Source organism: Branchiostoma lanceolatum, chromosome 12 (genome assembly GCF_035083965.1).
Source record: "Branchiostoma lanceolatum isolate klBraLanc5 chromosome 12, klBraLanc5.hap2, whole genome shotgun sequence".
NCBI lineage: Eukaryota > Metazoa > Chordata > Leptocardii > Amphioxiformes > Branchiostomatidae > Branchiostoma > Branchiostoma lanceolatum.
Genome location: NC_089733.1, coordinates 5,097,914 through 5,116,349, shown reverse-complemented (window position 1 = coordinate 5,116,349; position 18,436 = coordinate 5,097,914). Strand labels below are relative to the sequence as shown.

At 42.4% G+C, this 18,436-nt stretch overlaps 2 protein-coding genes and 1 long non-coding RNA gene across 3 annotated transcripts; 1 reads left to right on the top strand and 2 right to left on the bottom strand.

Annotated features, from left to right (window-relative positions):
- Positions 1-10,707: 10,707 nt before the first annotated feature.
- On the bottom strand, positions 10,708-13,001 carry LOC136446237 (uncharacterized). The gene is made up of 2 exons (XR_010757535.1): positions 12,342-13,001; positions 10,708-11,951 (listed from the first exon to the last, which is right to left on the bottom strand). It is a non-coding gene; the product is annotated as an uncharacterized lncRNA (long non-coding RNA).
- An 83-nt stretch (positions 13,002-13,084) lies between these two features.
- LOC136445668 (uncharacterized) lies at positions 13,085-13,721 on the bottom strand. The gene is made up of 2 exons (XM_066443800.1): positions 13,267-13,721; positions 13,085-13,220 (listed from the first exon to the last, which is right to left on the bottom strand). The coding sequence occupies exons 1-2, from the start codon at positions 13,719-13,721 to the stop codon at positions 13,085-13,087; spliced, it is 591 nt and encodes a 196-aa protein (XP_066299897.1).
- Positions 13,722-15,593: 1,872 nt separating this feature from the next.
- LOC136445667 (uncharacterized) lies at positions 15,594-16,176 on the top strand. Its single transcript, XM_066443799.1, has 2 exons — positions 15,594-15,624; positions 15,833-16,176. Exons 1-2 carry the CDS (start codon positions 15,594-15,596, stop codon positions 16,174-16,176), a joined length of 375 nt encoding a protein of 124 aa, XP_066299896.1.
- The last annotated feature ends 2,260 nt before the right edge of the window (positions 16,177-18,436 follow it).

Below are 18,436 nucleotides of genomic sequence, written 5' to 3'. Positions count from 1 at the left end.
TTGACAACATCCCGTCATAACCTAAACTCAATTAACTGTCCATCTCTTACAGTTTGACACTTCACCGTGACAAAACTTTCTAGGAACAAAGAACTCGCGCGGCGGCCCCGTGCTGTCAACAGAGAGGTGGCATTTGTGGACATTATTAACATACCTCATCAGTGACTGTCATCAGAAAGTCTTCGTGTGCTTCATCCTCCATTGTGTGTACTGTTGTCTTCTTCTTGAAGTTGAATTGTGATTGTGTCCTTCCCATTCTTCTGGGTTGCTTTGTGTCCAAATCCTCGCAAGCTCGTGCAAAATGGTTTCACTTGCTGAGTATTCCCTCCCATACGCAGGGCATGCTTCTTTATATTGGGAGGGTGTCTCTTGTTGCAGTACCGGCAGCTTCCGGCGGACGTCTTTCCAGTCTGAGGAACTGCATGTTTCTTTCTTACCATGTGCACTGCTGTGGGTTGCTCCATTGTCTGGATGCTTCTTCTTGAGACTTCAGCCGCTCTGCATATCTGTCCACATTTGTTAAGGCTGAGGTCCGTCTCCCTTAGCAGTCTTTCTCAGACTTTTCCATCAGGTATTCCACACAGGATTCTGTCTCGAATCAGGGAGTCATTGATGGCACCAAATCCGCATTCCGACGCTAAGGTTCTCAACTCGGTGAGATACTCATCAAACGTTTCACCACTAGCTTGAGATCGGGTGAAGAATTTGTGCCTCTCGACAGTCTCATACTCATCAAACGTCTCACCACTAGCTTGAGTTCGGGTAAAGAATGTGTGCCTCTCGACAGTCTCATACTCATCAAACGTCTCACCACTAGCTTTAGGTCGGGTGAAGAATGTGTGCCTCTCGACAGTCTCATTCTTCTTCGGGTTGCAGTAGGCTTCGAAGGCTGTCATCACCTGTTCTACTGTTCTGTCCTTTTCGTCTATTGGAGCGTTCTGATTATTCACGATTGTGATATTAAACACGTCATGTCTGACTTACCATAGACACGTCACACAAACACGTATCACTTGCCCGTGTCGTGTCTGGCCCGTTAAGACACGGCCCAACGTTTTGTCTTTTTCTTGGATGTAGAAGTCGCACATCCTACAAGAAAGCAATATCCTTGTGGATTTTTGTTTTTATGGAGATAATAACACACTGGAAGATGTGCAAGTGGAATGGAGATATTTGTATGACTGGTGTTTTAAACTTCGTGCGAAGGTTTAGGCATCCCTGGAGTAAGAATGAAAAGGTGATGACAATAGGAAAGTATTTGCGACGTTTGAACGAAGCGTTCGTTGTGATGTTGTAACTTGTTGTTGGAGGGTTTCTATTTTCTTCAAGGCAGCGTGAAGAATGGCCTGTCTGGACGCGGTATGTTGGCGGGGCAACGTGGTTTCCTGTAGTTTTGTGAAGGTTTGTTTGATGTTGTCTCGACGGACCCTTTGGGCGATTCGTCGTCGTTCTTCTGTTATTATGCTGGTGTCAGTTGAAGTTGGATATGTTGGTAGCTGGGAAAGAAAGAAAGATGAATATTAATCAGGTTGAGAATATTAAAGTACGTCGTTAGATTTTGTTATCGTTATCCTTAATACATATGCAGAGTAGTGTTATTGGTGGGAACTTGTGGAAGTGTACGTGTACTAGATCAGAAAGTTCACTTAAGAAATTGTGTCATATCATTTTCCGTGTGAAGCGTGTCTTATGTTTACCTTTGCTAAGCGTGCTTGTAGACTGTCGAGTTTTGAAATGACCCGGCGATCCCATTACTTAGACTAACAGTACATGTACTTAGACTAAATAAAAGACTTTGCATGTTAGAGAGAAAATGGAGTGTTAAGTGTGGAGGAGTGGAAGACACAGAATTTTTCCTAGCTTCTACAAAACTGTGTTCCTAGTTTACTGGCCTTTTAGTTATTGCCTTAAGAGTTACCACTAAAACTATATGATAGTTTCCATACTAGAAACAAAAATATAAGCATTGTAACTTTGTTCTAGTTCATATGTTACAGCAGGGAATGAGGGCACATAATATTCCCCTTCTGGTTGAAAGCTTCTACTATGTACACAATAGCATAATATCAGTTCTTTAGACTTGTGACTTTAAAACTACATTACAGCTGGCATTCCGGTAGGTGTATCATACATGTAACATGGAAGGGCACGCTTTCCCTTTCTGCACTTGTATTGACAGACTGGTATACTTTTAATAGTCATCATGGATACAAGTTAAAGTCTGTGATCTTCTGACTTGATTGCAGAGAAGTTCTGGCTGGGGCTGAGGGCAGGCGCACATCGCCCTTTTTTAAAGCCTCTGCAGTGTATATGTATATCACTTGTATATCAAAATTGACACTTAAATGCTACGATGCGTATGTATATTTGACTGTAAATTATGAAGTGGGATGGCACGCTTGGAAAAGTCTCTCGCATTATTGCTGAAAGATAATAATTGACTACCCTCTCTCGTAACCGGACATGTATTCAATAAAGGAGTCTGAGTGTTGGCGGTACAGTTTTTAATATGGTTTTACTCTTTTACGGCGTTTCGCTCTTTTCTCCTCTCTTATTTCTCCTCTCTTCTTTCTTCTCTCTCTTTTCCTCTCTCTCTCTTCCTCTTCTCTTTTTCTTCTACCCTTGGAGAAGTGGTGGCAGGCGCATCAGTGTGGCTCAGCGGCTGCCTCGGAAATGCCAGGCCCTGTGTGTATGTGTATTGTGTAACAAATATAACATTTGTTGTCAACAATAAATTCTGAAATTCTATATTTCTGTTTCTTCGTATCTCCTTCTTTGACTTTGGAAGACTTTTCCCAAGGCTTGAAATATATTTTTCAAGTTGTACTGATACACATATAAAACAAATCATGATAGGAAAAAAAGACATTCAAGGTAATTGTAGATTTGCCTCAAAATGTTTGTAAATCTATAATTGTTTTTTTTTTCTTGTCTCATTGATGATACAATAAGGCTCAGTGTTCTCACCAGGATTTACAGCATAGGGGTCAGGTACAGAAGGCCAACTTTGCATGCCGCAAGTCACTCGCGGGGTGCCAAAGACATGATAATGTTTGGGAGTCTGGCATCTTCCCGCACAAAATTTTGGAATTCATAATCAAATAATTCACCTTGAATATTCACCTTGAAGTTCAGCCAGTAGGTACCCATTAAGAGTAATGAGGCTGTGCCTAGTTGGTGCTAGTAGTGCGCATGATAGTTTCTTTTGTTCGCTTCTTTTTTCTTCCTTCCTTCCTTCCTTCCTTCCTTCCTTCCTTCCTTCCTTCCTTCCTTCCTTCCTTCCTTCCTTCCTTCCTTCCTTCCTTCCTTCCTTCCTCTTCTTAGTGGGAACGTTCGTGTAGGAAAGCTCACTTCTACTCTTCGTTCCTTCCTTCCTTCCTTCCTTCTTAGTGGGAAAACTCGTGTAGGAAAGCTCACTTCTACTCTTCTTTCCTTCCTAGTTGGAAAGTTCGTGTAGGGAAGCTCTTGTAGGGAAGCTCATGGTTATCCTACTACTCTTCCTTCCTTCCTTCTTATTAGGAGACCTCGTGTGGTAAAGCTCATGTGGGACAGCTCATGGTTATCCTTCTACTCTTCTTTCCTTCCTTCCTTCCTTCCTTCCTTCCTTCCTTCCTTCCTTCCTTCCTTCCTTCCTTCCTTCCTTCCTTCGAGGTGGGATAGCTTGTGTGGGAGAGGTTGTGTAGGAAAGCTCACTTCTACTCTTCCTTCCTTCCTTCCTTCCTAGTTGGAAAGCTCGTATAGGAAAGCTCTTGTAGGGAAGACACCATTTTCCTGCATTTTAAGGGATAACTTTTTTCCTCTGCCACATCCTCAATCTAAAGCCAAATATGAACTTTTTATAAGATTTATGAAGGTTCTCCCCAGAAAGAAACACCCCTATGCTTATTGAAACACAGTATCGGGGTCCAGAACACAGCATTGGGGGCCCCTATGCTGAAAAGGCCTGGCGAGAACACTGAGGCTGTATTAAGTATCATCCATCTCAGATGATGGTCTTCTCTATGTGCATTGAGTACATGTTATTCCCACCATTTACAAGAAGCACTAAGGAATTATGGCAATGAATGAAAATACAACACTTACATGAAAAATCACCTGGCATCCACTTGACCTTCTCCTTAGACAGCACCAGCACTTTCACGAGCAGAGAGTCTGGGCCAAGCAAACCAGCAAACTGTGGGATACAAACAACAGGAAACTGATACTTAAAGTTTAGGCAAGACTTTTGTAGTGTAAGTATTGATGTACCAAAACATTAGTAAGTCTTAATCTGATCTCAGTTCTTGAAGGGTTGAAGGGGTCACTTTGCAGATCTGCTAATTGGTCTTTAGAAGTCGTCCAGGCCAGGGAGGTCGTTGATTATTTGTAGAATGTTGAACTCTAGATCTGTTGGAATATGAAGAAGTTATATGTTAAGTTTGTCTAGTTGAAGTAATGGATGTAATTTTACGTATGTATATGTTGAAGGAGATATTTGTATTTTCAGATTGAAAGGAGAAGGTTAGAAATGTTTTCTTTTTTGTATGTAGGCAATGTGTAGATGTAGTTTTGGTTATGGAAGTGCAGGAGTGTTATTGTGGAAATATTCTAAGGAGAATAACTGAAGAAAGGAACAATGGTTTTCCATGATATTTAGTATGCAGGTAGCTTAGACATATGTTTATAATGAAGTGAATGTATGGTAGTTGTGATGTCATTTGCAGAATTAATGGGTCCCTATTCCATTTTCCCTTTGTTGATTCTTGTAACTCTGGCTTCAAGTCTGTACCGTCTACTGTAATCCAGAACCTTCCCTCGGGATTCGCCGTCTTGAGGTCCTTCAAAGCTGATTCCTGTAGAATCAACAGAAGACAAACATATATTTGAAATAAAATACATCAATTATTATGCTATCATGTAAAAGTGTGACTTATTGCTTTGTAATAAAAGAAATATGAGGGACACTGGAGAGCATTTAATCATGTCACTCTTGTTTGAATATTCAGTTATGATAATTAAAGCAAAGATAAATCTAAACGCACTTTGGACCGAGTACATGTAGTGGAAATTAAGTGCAGCTTGCCAACAGAAAATACATCCACAAGTCCAATTTTCAGTGTTGTTACTGTAAGGTACTTCTGAAACCTGTTGCATGTTTACACAAGTTTCACAGTCAAATCTGTTTATTGCAAAATGAGTTTGCCCGTATGTTTTTACAACACCGACTCCCACCACCCACCCGCATCAATACACACAGACAGCACCTTTACACAGTCCATGGGGTAGTCTGCACACTTGGCCATAGTGCCAATTAGCCCGATTCCATCTCCGGTCACCTGTACGGTGACCACCGTTTTGCTGGCGTTATCCCCAATCACCAGATCTCCGTTGGTTTTTACCCAAATTGCTCCTGGGCATATGATGGGACCTTCAGCAATGGTCAGCTTTGCCCGCTGGTTTGGTTTATTGGGGACATACGTCATCGCCGCGACGTTGAGGTGATTCTGCAAACGTGCCCGGTGTTGCTTCATCGTTCCGTCAGTAGAGAGACCCTTCCTCTCCAGCTCTGTCCTTATGTCTGCCAGCTTATTGAAAGAGGAGACCTTCACAGTTACTGTTCCCTCCACTTCAATCAGAGCCATGTTCGACTTCTCACAGACAAAACCCTTATTATACGCCAGGGAATGTGCCGACAGCAAGCCATTCTTTTGTACCGTTTTATCCACAGCTATGGTGAATGAAGGTCCTTCAGAGAACGGAAGGACGTCCTTCTGCACCATAGCAATGCAATTATTGCTTCCCCTATAACACCATTACTATCTAGAATTGGATATGTATCGGGTGCCTGACCTTTACTAGCCTTGATGTACCTTTCATTTGATCGAAATCCAGAGCAAGGTAAAAGCCGAAAGGGCCCAGTGTGATTGAGACGATGTGTGGGTACATACCAGGCTTGTTTGAATGCAGCAAAACTGACCCAATGCTTTGTTTCCTCGTCTAACAGCAAACACACCAATCCCTCAATGTGGTATATCAACTGTTGACAAATGCAATCTCTGGATCTACCTTTGAGTCGTTGCCAATAGTAAATAAATTGGAACATACATGTATTAAGAATCCAAAACGTACTGGTATAGAAACGTACAGTATCAAAGTTCCCGACTAAGAACATGTTCTCTTTAAACTACTACAAAATACTACTCCGTGTTCCCAGAACCTCTGTCAACGCCGCCGTAAGGGGAGAACTAGGAGCGCTCAAATAGTGGCTCAGACTACAATACAACCATGCCACACAAGTACCAATACTTTCCATGTGCTTTTATTTTGTCCAGATTACATATCTATCCACCTAGACTAATACATTCATAACGCTATGCAAAAAAGAAACAGTTATTCACTATTGAATGTCTATTCAGTGGGAGATTGATGCGCAAAGTATGGAAGAGCTACGTTAACTTACAATGATCCAAAAACTGTATTAATGCTCCTCTTCCTCTGCTGTTTTTTTTTTTGGGGGGGGGACGTACATCCCATCGCCGTGGTAATCTATCCAGGTGATAAAGGCGGTCTGCTCCTGTACGCTTTCGACCTTAACCACATAATACTTCTTATTGTTAGCAGCGGCAACCAACTGGTTGACCTAAATGGGCTTGGGTGGGTAAACGGTCCTTTGCTCTTTTCTGGGCGCCGGGGCTGGAGCTGACTGCCGCTTTCCTCTTTCCAGACCGCCGGGTGGGTTGTGGCCGGGAACTGGTTTCGGGGCGGGTAATGGACGGACGGCCGGCGGACGGCTTTCCCTGGCTGGGCAAGGCTGGCGAGGTTGTCTTTTTGGCCGGGGCGGACGACTTGCCGTACGTGCGTACCTGGCGGGCCCCAGACGTACTCACGGGGCCATCTCCATCGGACTGCAGGTGGTGGGCCTGTAGGGAGCTGCTTCTTTTACCATGGAAAGAAATACAGAATGTCATATCGTTCGTTAAAATACATACATTCGTTAAAGGTGAAAAATGGGGTGGATTTCATGTCTATTCTGGTTGGCAAATACTCGAAATTATGCTACTTTAACTACATATCACCTGAATCAAACCTATCCACGTCAATATCACCCCGGGGGCGATGCACTTTCCTTTTTCCCGTGACACAGTTGCCAACTACCCGTATGGGGTGTAGAACCTGTGTTCTTAGAACTGATGGTGAGTAGATCTGTTACGCGGCACAAGCACAGGTACAGAGGGACGACTGTCAGGTGAGGGGAAATTTAACAATGATGATCACAGATTGTACTCACCTCGCCAGTTTGCCCTCCGCTGCCAATGCCCGTTTTTCCAATCGTCCAACTCCCTTTCCGCCTCCTCCGCCCGCTCCTTCCACCTCGCAACTTCACTCTTCAGGGTTTTGAGGCTTCCAATCCGTGGGACCTACATTTGGAAATATCGCAGGCTGTTGTCATATACATTTTGACATTGAAAGTCACTTTAACACGATGCTCAGTTAAATGCTGTTTGTCCATCTAGGGGATGACTTACATTATCCAAGCAACAACAACAGATTTTAGTGATCCTGTAATAGGACAATCTGCAGCATCAATTGCTACAAATTAATAGTTGCAACAGTGCAATACACATGGGACACATGCAGTTAAAAGAGCTATTACGGCTAAATATCACTGCAGCCATACCATAGAACACACAGAGGTACAGGTGAACATGATGTACTAACAAAGACTAAAAGTGCTGTTACCTGCCCAGAGTACTTGTTTTGGCAGCCAAGTTGTTTCTTTGCACATCTGCACTTTCCACTGCATGCTTTCCCTCTCTTCCTGCAACTGCACTTCCCCCTAGCACAAACAGGGACTTTGCCAAGTCAAAAGACCATGTCTTTAACAGCTGGTGTGCTCTAAACACTTGGCTTGAATCAGGCATCTTATACATTATAAGAAATATGACAATGTGGACAGCAAAAATTCTATCATATTTGTTTTAACACCTACTTGTTGTAGTGATAAAGCGCATTTTGCAGCACTTCCTGTGCTGTCATCCCGCCATTCTTGTTGTCTAATCTACCCTGGGCGATGACACAAATAATCTTCTCTTTGTACTCTGAATTCCACGTTCAAACCTCCCTCCAGTTGTTGGACACCTTGGGCTGGCAAAGACAACCTTCACGCCCAGTGCTTTCATCAGTTTCCAAAAATAAAATAAAAAGTAAAATACACTACTGACTGACTCATCATGACCGACTGACTATGAAAATTATCAACTTTCGTGTTTGAATTCAGTGAAACATAGACATTTTGCAACAATATATGTAATAACCACATTGATAAGGTTGAAATAGTTATAATGATATCATGTTGTCAGACCTTAGTGGCTAAGGTACTACAGTGCTTGTAGGGATGAGAAAGTAGATTGATATTGGAAATAAGCTGTGGACCATCAAGTCATAAAAAAACGAATAAGACAATAATACTATGCATGCATAAGGACTACGCGTGACACAAATTCACTCCCATTATCACTCTGCAGTTCTTCCCACACTATGCCCAGTGTCATACAGTGATTCAGGAGGAGTTTGGCCACAATGGTGGCCACCTCCAGAGGGCATGACCCATTCCCAGGCAAACCTACAGGTGGTAAGAAGGTGATAAAAAGGATGCATATTCGTGTATGTATACATGTAGGTGGGACAGGTCAAAATTTCAACCTCAATATTTTCCTTTGAAATTTTGTAGGTAAATAGAGCCTGTTACAGGGATCACAAAACAGTTTAGATTTTGTTTCTATCATGTTTCCTTCAAGGGTTATAAATTTTTGAAATATTATTTTTGGGTCCCCCGAAAGTGCGAAATGGAACGAAATGGAACGAAATGGAACGAAATGGAACGAAATGGAACGACATGGAACGAAATGGAACGAAATGGAAGAACGAAAACAACATATGTAGCATTATGAAATGAAAATCCAGTAGATAGCAAATTAAAAGGAGTAGACCGGGACAGGAAGCATTTCAAATACAGAAGTGAGTGGTAAATACATAATATAACGTGTTTTATTTCTTGAATCTATGTGATAAGATTAAATACAACGTTTTGTCGCGTTTGTGTGGCTAGATACTTTCCTGAAAATGGAGGCGCCGCGTGCAAAGAGATCCGCCGCTCTTCCTTGTGTACCAACGATCTGCAATTGAACTTTTGCAAATAGCAAGGACAACAAGCTAACGGAAATGAGTATCGAAGTTAGGAGCAGATTATACAGAAGTTGGTGGTAACATTGCATCTCCAAGAGGGCATGAGGCAAGCGTAATCTTATTATTTATAAGGCTAGCGTGTTGGCGTGTTGTGTGAACCGTGAAAGACATGTGCTGCTCGTTCACACCCTCCATTTGTTTTGTCGTGAACAAGGAAGCAGAAATGTCTCCAGAGGGCTCGACGTCCGTGTTTGAATGGAGTGTGAAATGTGTGAAATTGGTGACGCAGCGCAGAGCTTCATTTGCATGTCATTAACGGAGGGGTCCATTCTCCGACAGGGGTCTGACTTTGAGCCGAACAATTGGTTGTATAAAAATCGTTGTTGCGGAGATAGGCATATGCTACTACATACTAGTTATGGACTAAACCCGTATGTAAATAACTGGAAAGTCGGAGTTTGATTCAACCTGTCGGTAGCGCACACCCACAGTTCCGTCGCGCTGGCAACAATGGCGGTTTATTTGTATGTGGGGCCCCATTTGGGGGAGAATAGCTCCGAACACGCTGTATGAATAATAAAATAACGCTTGCCTCATGCCCTCTTGGTGAATAATGAGATGCACCACCAAATGTATAATCTATGTCTTAACTTCGATACTCAGTTCCGTTTGCTTGTTTTCCCTGCTATTTGCAGCAGTTCAATTGCAGATCGTTGGTACACAAGGAAGAGCGGCGGATCTCTTTGCACGCGGCGCCTCCATTTTCAGGAAAGAATCTATCCACACAAACGCGACAAAAACGTTGTATTTAATCTTATCACATAGATTCAAGAAATAAAACACGTTATATTATGTATTTACCACTCACTTCTGTATTTAAAATGCTTCCTGTTCCGGTCTACTCCTTATAATTCGCTATCTACTAATGTTACATATGTTATTTTCGTTCTTCCATTTCGTTCCATTTCGTTCCATTTCGTTCCATTTCGTTCCATTTCGTTCCATTTCGTTCCATTTCGTTCCATTTCGTTCCATTTCGCACTTTCGGGGGACCGTTATTTTTGAGCTATTTTTGTAGAAAAATTATGTATCAACAACATGTTGCAGACTTAAGCCCTGGGTCATCAGGGCATACTTAAATTGTTGTCTATAGATCATAAATGACCTAACAATCAATTTACAATCAATCTTTTTCCTAAATATAAACATCAGATTTGTTTATTAGACATAAAAATTGCTAATTGAGTATATCAGCAATACTGGGAAATTTTTGCACTGTTGTCTCCCTTCACTTTTGATTAAGTTCCATTGCTCCCTTTATTACCAAAATATAATGAAACCAGATAGGTTTTGAATTAGAACAACACATGGATATTCATTTCATATCCTTTGCACTATGTTATACTATTTTGAAAATTATGGGTTTAAAGGTCAACTGCCATAAAAATACCATTTGGGATCTGTATGATGAAATCGAGAACAACTAATTTGAAGGTCTATGTACTTACAGCTTTCTATATATAGATGAATAAAAGACAAAGGTTCACACCTTGATTTAATTGTGGTTTGTGTCTTATTCAGAAACTGCAACTCAAAATGTATAGTTTGCAATTCTATGTACAGTGTACACACACTTTACACAATGCACAGCTAAGGGACAAAAAGTAAAACAATAGAAAAAATTCTATTTGCACTGTGCACGCACTCCATACAATGTACAGCAAAGGGACTCTTTCTCAAGTACTGCCAATGCTGCATCCTCCTGGCTTTCTATCCTCGCTCTGTTCTCTCTTTCTTTCTCAATATCCCTGTCTTTCTTGGAGAGTTCTTTCTTGGTTTTCTTCAAATGATGACTTAACTCTGTCCTTGATTTCCTTGTTTCCTATTCCCTTTCAAGAGCATCCTTCATCTTGTTTTGTAGGCAGAGTAGGTTCTTGTGATATTCATGCCTTTCTCCTTTTGTTTTCTCAAGCTCTGCTACTAAAGATCCAATGTCTTGATCCTGCTGGCTACAGTCTAGGATAGCCTCCTGCAAGTTGGCACAAAGGTCCTGTAGTTCTGTACAGAGCTGCACAACATGTTCCCAAATGGCTTTTTTTACAGTATGCGAAAGTTCTCTTTCTTCTGCAAGCTTGGCTCTGAGCAAGCGCTTCTCTGATTCTGTCTTTCGCAGCATTTTCTTCAGAGCTTTTTTAGATAGGCTGTACATGTGTTGTTTGCATCTCCTGTGGACAGCTGTATGTCTCCTCCAACAGGTGCTCTACATCCCTGTAGACATGTCCCTTGTGTATGAGAAACTTCTTCTTTCCCAGCTGTGCTCTTCAGTCATGTAGGGCTTCCAGAGACCACCTGAGTGCTTCTGGCTTCACTTCCCCTTGCCCTAAGTTGTGAAACCATCTTGCCACATTTCCCATGTGCTGCCTGTGCTGCCATGTGTGGATCTGCTTGGAGACTAAGTACAGGGGTTGTGGGGAGACTTGTGTGGCCCTCTAGAACACTGCTGCTAATGCCCTGTTTGCTGCAGGCCTGTCCGACATAGTCCTTGTTCTTCACTTGAAGGCAGGAGAGGATCATATCCCAGACAGTTTCATTCTTTTCTGCTTTTTTTGCATATATGACAGCATCTGGCGCTTGACTTGTTTACTTGTCAGCTGCTAACTCTTGGGTTGGTACAAGTTAAGACAGCAGAGCTGGCAGCTTTCTTGTCAATGGGAATTGCGAGTTTTCAATACAGTTGACTACATCCCTCACAAGACGGACATTTAAACTTGAAAACTCCAGGCCGTCTGTAATAAGTGGAGGCAACAATGATCTGTCAGATTATCACTCATCAAACTCAAACTCAAAGGCCCATTCCTTTTTACTGTAGCAATGCATTTTTATTCACCTAAAAAATAAGGTAAAAGAGAAACTATATGAAACATTGTATGTTCCCAACTGATCTGCCTACCAGTGGGTGTTTAATATTTATGTTACGAAGTTGTAGGAAACATGGGGCCAATGGAAACAGTTTGTAAACAAATTAATTTTTAGTCCCCCTCCCACCCTTACCTTGGCGCCCCGACATATCTATAATATAGAGCAATTCTTTTTTAATTAGATTTAATGTTGCGTGTTAAACTCATGTCTATTGACTCCTAGTAATGTAGGTGAAATATTTTGATGCAGAAACCTACCGGGAATCGCTTCCTTCTCCACAGGAGATCGTATGTCTAATTGGCACCATGTGCTCTCCCGGACGGCAGCCATGTTGGAAAACTCTGTGGAGTTACCCACTTCAATCGAAAAAAACAGGGGGTGTGCCAAACAGTAAATCTCTGAAAGAATTGTTTTATTGGGAAGTAAAATGAACACACTACACACAAGATATACTTTGGTTTCAATAATTTACCGTTTTCATTTTTTAATATGTTCTTAAAAACTAAATCTTTTCATTTTTCGGCAAAAAATGAGTTATTCCCGCTCCAAAGGTATGGTAATCTGCAGGCACAAATGTTGTGCTACTTTATTTGAGACGTATCAGTGCATTGAGGTCGCGGCACATGTGCTGGCACGGCCTTCAAAAACATAGCTCAGGAGTCGGTGACAGCAGATTTGCCGCGCGCCCCCGCTCCGGCGCTCAGATAAGGTGTTGGCCCGTGAAACATGTCAAAACCTCCATGATGTATTGCTGTAAGTAAAAATCTGTGATATATTTCAGGAAACAACCTATTTGTCAACATTCACACGAAATTTGAAATGGAAATGTTGCATTTTAAGGAGAATATGACAGTTTTTCTAAGGAAAATACCGAGTTTTTCATTTTTCTACGTCACACGTCGGGGGCATTGGCCCCCCTAATACATGTATATGTCACATTACATTACTTTATATATTACTATTCTTTTTTCATTATTTCAACTGAGGGAGAATGATAACGTTATGTTTTGTTGTTCTTTGAATGGCACTGGGAGTTGAAAGTGAACTGAGTGTGGAAGAAAAATATTGCCCTCATCACTTCCCTGCGTAACTGGCGGCACAGCCACGCGTCTTTGATTCCGTCTAAAACTCTATCTCTAAGTATGATCAGCTAAAGGCTGCCCCCTTCGGCTGTCTGCCCGCTTCAATAGCTCTTGCAGCGCCAGAGCGTACTGTTGTAGGCTTTCACGAGGGAGTTGCACTCGGGAGTAGAATTCTCCCATGATTACTGAGACAGGGGCGGTGTCACCGAAAGCTTCGTGTAGTCTTTCTTTTACCCTCTCTACATCTGCCCTTTCAACGTTAGACAATACATTTACTTGACGGCGAGCCTCTCCCTCTAGCTGTCTACACAATAATCCAGCCCTTTGTTCAGCCGGCACATTGAAAAGCTGGAATGCCCCTTCAATTTCATCTATCCATTCTTCTACTGTTAGACTCGATGTTCCCGTAAATTTAGGCAGCTTCCGGTCAAATGGAACGTAGCTTGACCCTTGAGTCACATGTACACTCACACCGGTGAGAAACCCTACAGGTGTGAGGAGTGCAGCAGGCAGTTCAGTAAACTGGGTAATCTGAAGACTCACATGCGGACTCATACTAGTGAGAAACCCCACAAATGTGAGGAGTGTAGCAAGCAGTTTAGTAACAGGCACCTTTTAACAGAAATTTGCTTTGTTCTTATGATAGACTCCTCATTTGTAAGACACGTCACTGTAGAAAGCATTGTGACGATCATCCCCCGTCCATTTGACTTATTCACGATTACAATTGATGCCCCAAAACCACTTTGAACTGGATGCAATTATTACTTGAGACTTTCATGAGACATGTGAAGGCTACGAAGGCGCTGCATCTGGTCGCAAACAGCGGAAAATTTACAATTGCCGTCCATTGCCATATCGTTCCTTACGTTGAGACCTTCCGTTTCAAGATTTGCTAGATGTTTCTCCCAGTTGAGGTCAAATGCAGTTTGCTCAGCTGGGGTAGAAGAAAATTCTTGTTATTTACTGTTGAAATCCAACAGTTTTTTTTTTCCTGCTACTTTCTTCTTCTTTTTCGAATGCAAATTCTAGCAGATGTCTTAACTCACCACCAAGTTCTCACTTTCAATATTGGTCAGGAGCTGGTGGTAGCTATTTTGTATGGCTGAACTGTAAGTTTAACAAATTGATATCAGATAGTGAAGCCTACCTGTTGTTGGTAGTAAAGAAGGTCAAACTGGAAGCATTAGCCATTACTTGAAGGTAATTTCAAACAAAAGATAAGGGTGGCTGAGTCGCCAACTCGCTGTAACACCGTGTATGGGCCGTTATACTTTCGGACCAGTCCTTTGGTTAAATTTGGTTACGTACATGACTTTTAGCTGCAGGGGGGAAATGCTGGAAACAAGGCACAGGTACACGTGCCGTCTCTCTCTTATGATACCTGCCATTTGGCATCAAAGACGTCGATGCAAGGTGACAGGAATGATGTCTTAGACGTGAGGTTGTCCTTTAGCTTGGGGATCTTGAACACAACAGCCGCTGTGTCACCATAAACCACAAACATGTCAGATTGCTGAAACATATAGAAAAAGGGTTAATTGTATATAATATGATATATATATGTAAGCTTTATGGAATCCCGAAGACAAAGTCTGGAGATTCGCTGCTCTACTGTGATGGTTCCGTGAGTAAAGCCAGGGCTCCGATGATCATTTCTGATCCTTAATTTAAATCCTGTGTTCTTGGAGGATACGAGTGGCCGACAGTCTCAAGATGACAACGCAAAGAAAAGGGGATATCCCTTCCTGGTCCTGGAGATTAGTCGGGAATTCCCCTAAAAACACTGAGTTCTCCCATCTCTCACAGATTCTAAGTGTTGGCGAATAATCCAACTGTCTCTTCCCCTGGATGTAGCGTACAATCTCCAGGACTCCAAAAAAACTCTCTCTCTCTACCAGTCATAGACGTTTTATCCCTCCACTTTGGGTTCTACATCTGCCCAAATTTGGCTAAACCAGTCTAGAATCAAACAATTTGATTGGGCCTTTCTTGTACAAAAAATTTGTAAACTAGAAACTTCTCCAACCACCTTGATTGACAACTCTTATGATCATTCGTGAATAACTTCATTCCTTTCAAATTAAACTATCATTTGTCTCCGGTTTGACCCCAACCTTGAGCGGACGTGCGGTGGGTTCATGTCCTTTACCTCACAATTTCTGACAGCAGCTTGACTGTTTCAATATTTGCCAATCAGACATTCAACATTCAATCTATTTTACTAAAAGAGTCGTAGCACTAAGGTGGTATCGACAGGTGACTCGAATTACCCCGAAATGAGGGGCGACTTCCTTTCCGTGCACTGCCATCTGTCGGCCATCACGTACTTGACAATGCGTCCTTAAAGAGGAAGGTTCCACTATAAAACCACCCAATAAATTCGGCTAGTGTAAACTGTGTGGGCTCAGTCCACCACTGTCTGGCATGCCGTGCACATGGGTGCCGGGGCTGCACAGTAGAGTACCAAGTACTAGTAGTTACTGTATTGTATTATGGCGATGAACTTGACTGACTCGGGTTTCTTGGAACTGTTGGCGACTTACAGAAGGCTGGGATATCAAATATGGCGTCGCTGACATGATAATAAATAATCAACAAATAGTTCGCGCCCATCAACCGAGATCGACTCGACATTCTGTGCAGTCCTGGCTCCTCTTTTTCAGTGAGTAGCGAGTTTTACCTCAACGGCAGAGAGAGCGACTTAGAGCTGGGCTTCGCGTCCTTGTTCGGCGACTGGCGGCTGGACTCTCCGCCCAACAGCCTAGACTTCAGCAGGCAGCGTCACCGAGAGCCTCCCAGTGCCTCTCTCAGCTCCCGCGACCAGGACATCCTCATCCGGCGACAGGCCAGCAGAATGGAAAGCGGCGGTGTGGGCACCAAAAGTCATGTGTGTGTGCTCTGTCGTAATGACGTCTCCGCTGTGGCATGCGACGGGAGAGGAGGTGCACACCATCCGAAGTATCGCCCGCAGAACACCAACCAGCTACCCAACTTCAAAACCCTGTAGACCACGCGGGCACGCCCGTCCCTGCCCGCTCTGACTTGTCCTTCTCGCTGGGGAGACTACACCTCCTTTGACTTACTGTAAATGCCTTTAAGTTTGCGTTGTGACGTAGCTGCTGAATATTTGCAATTGTCCGAACAACTTTTTCCATAGCGCCGAAAGAAGGTATTCCTGGTCAGTAACAACAAAAAGTCCCCCTCGATTTACAGTTTCCTTCTTTGTACTGTAAGGAAGATTTACTTTACCTTACCTTAAACTTTCCATTGTGATAGAAGTGCAGCAAAAGAGCATGAGGGATATAACCAGTAATGTACCGTAGCACCAGCTCTTCAGATTCACTGGTAGCTGTGTCTGGATAACTACCACCCGTAACAGGGGCATCCACACTATGTTTCTTGTCCAAAGAGCCCTCAAAAGCCGTTCTTGTTACAAACATATGCAGTAAAGGGCATGGAATCTTGCCTACACTAGTCATGAAAGTATCCCACAAACCGGAATTGGTCACTTGAGCACATCTTGTTGAACTCACCAAACATTGTTTCATTAGCAGAACTATAGAGAATACACATATCACCAGCACTTGTAACACACCACAGTAGAGTACACAATGTCCTGATAAAGTTCGTATGGCAGGTGTGCTTTTCCACCCACCGAGTCTCGCACATTGGTTTGATTTTGGTATTCTTTGGCGGTTTCAGACCAGAGGCATCCATTTCTTCATTGTCTCTTCGGAGAATACTTGAAGAACAGCCCCACTAGTACTGTTTTCAGCGTCGCCATCATGCTTTGCATATCTTGCACCTTGCAGGCCTTGCCTTTTCCGGATTGCTTAACTAGGGGGCCAACGCCTCTTTTACTAGATTGGGTTCTTCATCTGAAAAAAGATATATAGGTACTGTATATAGATTAATAGATAAGTTAAAACTAGGTATAGTATCTCTGGCTCTAGGTATAGTATAGTATACTGTAAAATCTACTCTATATGATGAATGCCCAACTGCTGACTGAGGCTTCAGTCACAAATGATAACGTTTATGGATGTGCTGCCTGTTTCACTGATACAAGTAGTTTAAGGGATCACATTGAAAAAACATGGATAGGTAACACTAAGCTGTAGCCATGAAATAGGGATTTTGATTTACCCACGTTAGCTGCTTGTGTATGATGATAATTCCATCACTCGAATCTTCAGGTCAGGTCAGCACTTACCATGCATTCTTTATGCTTTCTCTTGTCGTTGACGCCCTTGGTCTCCCAGTCCTTTATATCCCATGTGAAAATTGATGATATATATTTATGAACAAGTTATTCAGTTATTGACAGATTTATTCAAAAGAAATAGCAAATCAATGCAAAGCAGGTCACGACGAACAATGACGTTTATAATAAAAAGTAAGATGATGCATGGTCAAGAAATGGAAGCAAGATGTCTAATTGAAATTGTAGCATTCAGGAAATAGGCCCTATGTTTCAAAGCTTAATCAGGCAACAGCAACTTTACTCACAGTGATGGCTTTTGTTCATTGTGGCCTCTATTTGAAATAAGTATACAAAACAGCACATTTTCTATTCAGTCCCACTGCATACTTTTCGTACTTGTCTCGCCTTGCTAGAGTTTTCTACCTTCTCTTGATGTGTTCTACAGTGAACTTGTTTTGAAGTCGGCAGAACTTTCTGGGGAATTAAACTGTTTTAAAAGGAAATCATCCTTTTTGGAAAAGGTGCCGAGACTGTCCTTTTTCTTTCATGTACTCCATACTAAGAACTAGCTTGCTGTCCATCCATTCTTTGCAGGATCTTTGCCTTTTGGCCCATCTCATTGTAAACCCTTACAGCTGATTCTGTGTGCCGTCTTGCACATGGATATCAGCTTTTATAATGGGTTTTTACCTTTTCGTGACGAGAATGATGGCAATATTCAATACATTTGAGACTGAAAGGACCATCAAATCCCCCTTGTCACCATCAACAATATCGCGTTCTTAAATATTTCGAGGAATCAGTTGAAAATTTGACATCAGGCGCAAGCGGTTTGTAGACATCCTTATTGTTACTCTACTCATCTACCATTGCTTTTCGCAGACGAATTGCCAATATTTGTCGGTCGATGTAACAGAATGGCCCCTCCACACAGAACAGGTCCGGAAATAATGTTGACACGTGGCTGCAAATCGTAAAGGCAAAGGCGTAGTTTCTTCACGTCCTCCCCAAAGGCATTCAGTCTCCTGCGTTCCTGCCTGGCAATGGTGGTCAGCGACTTTGC

Bases quoted from the DNA above. Each gene is read 5' to 3' on its own strand.
- LOC136445668 (XM_066443800.1), bottom strand. From the start codon at position 13,721: ATGAGTCCGCATGTGAGTCTTCAGATTACCCAGTTTACTGAACTGCCT. The intron at 13,221-13,266 runs GCGGGCAGACAG...GATCATACTTAG, and splicing joins GCGCTGCAAGAGCTATTGAA to AGATAGAGTTTTAGACGGAA.
- LOC136445667 (XM_066443799.1), top strand. From the start codon at position 15,594: ATGCCGTGCACATGGGTGCCGGGGCTGCACA. The intron at 15,625-15,832 runs GTAGAGTACCAA...CCTCTTTTTCAG, and splicing joins ATGGGTGCCGGGGCTGCACA to TGAGTAGCGAGTTTTACCTC.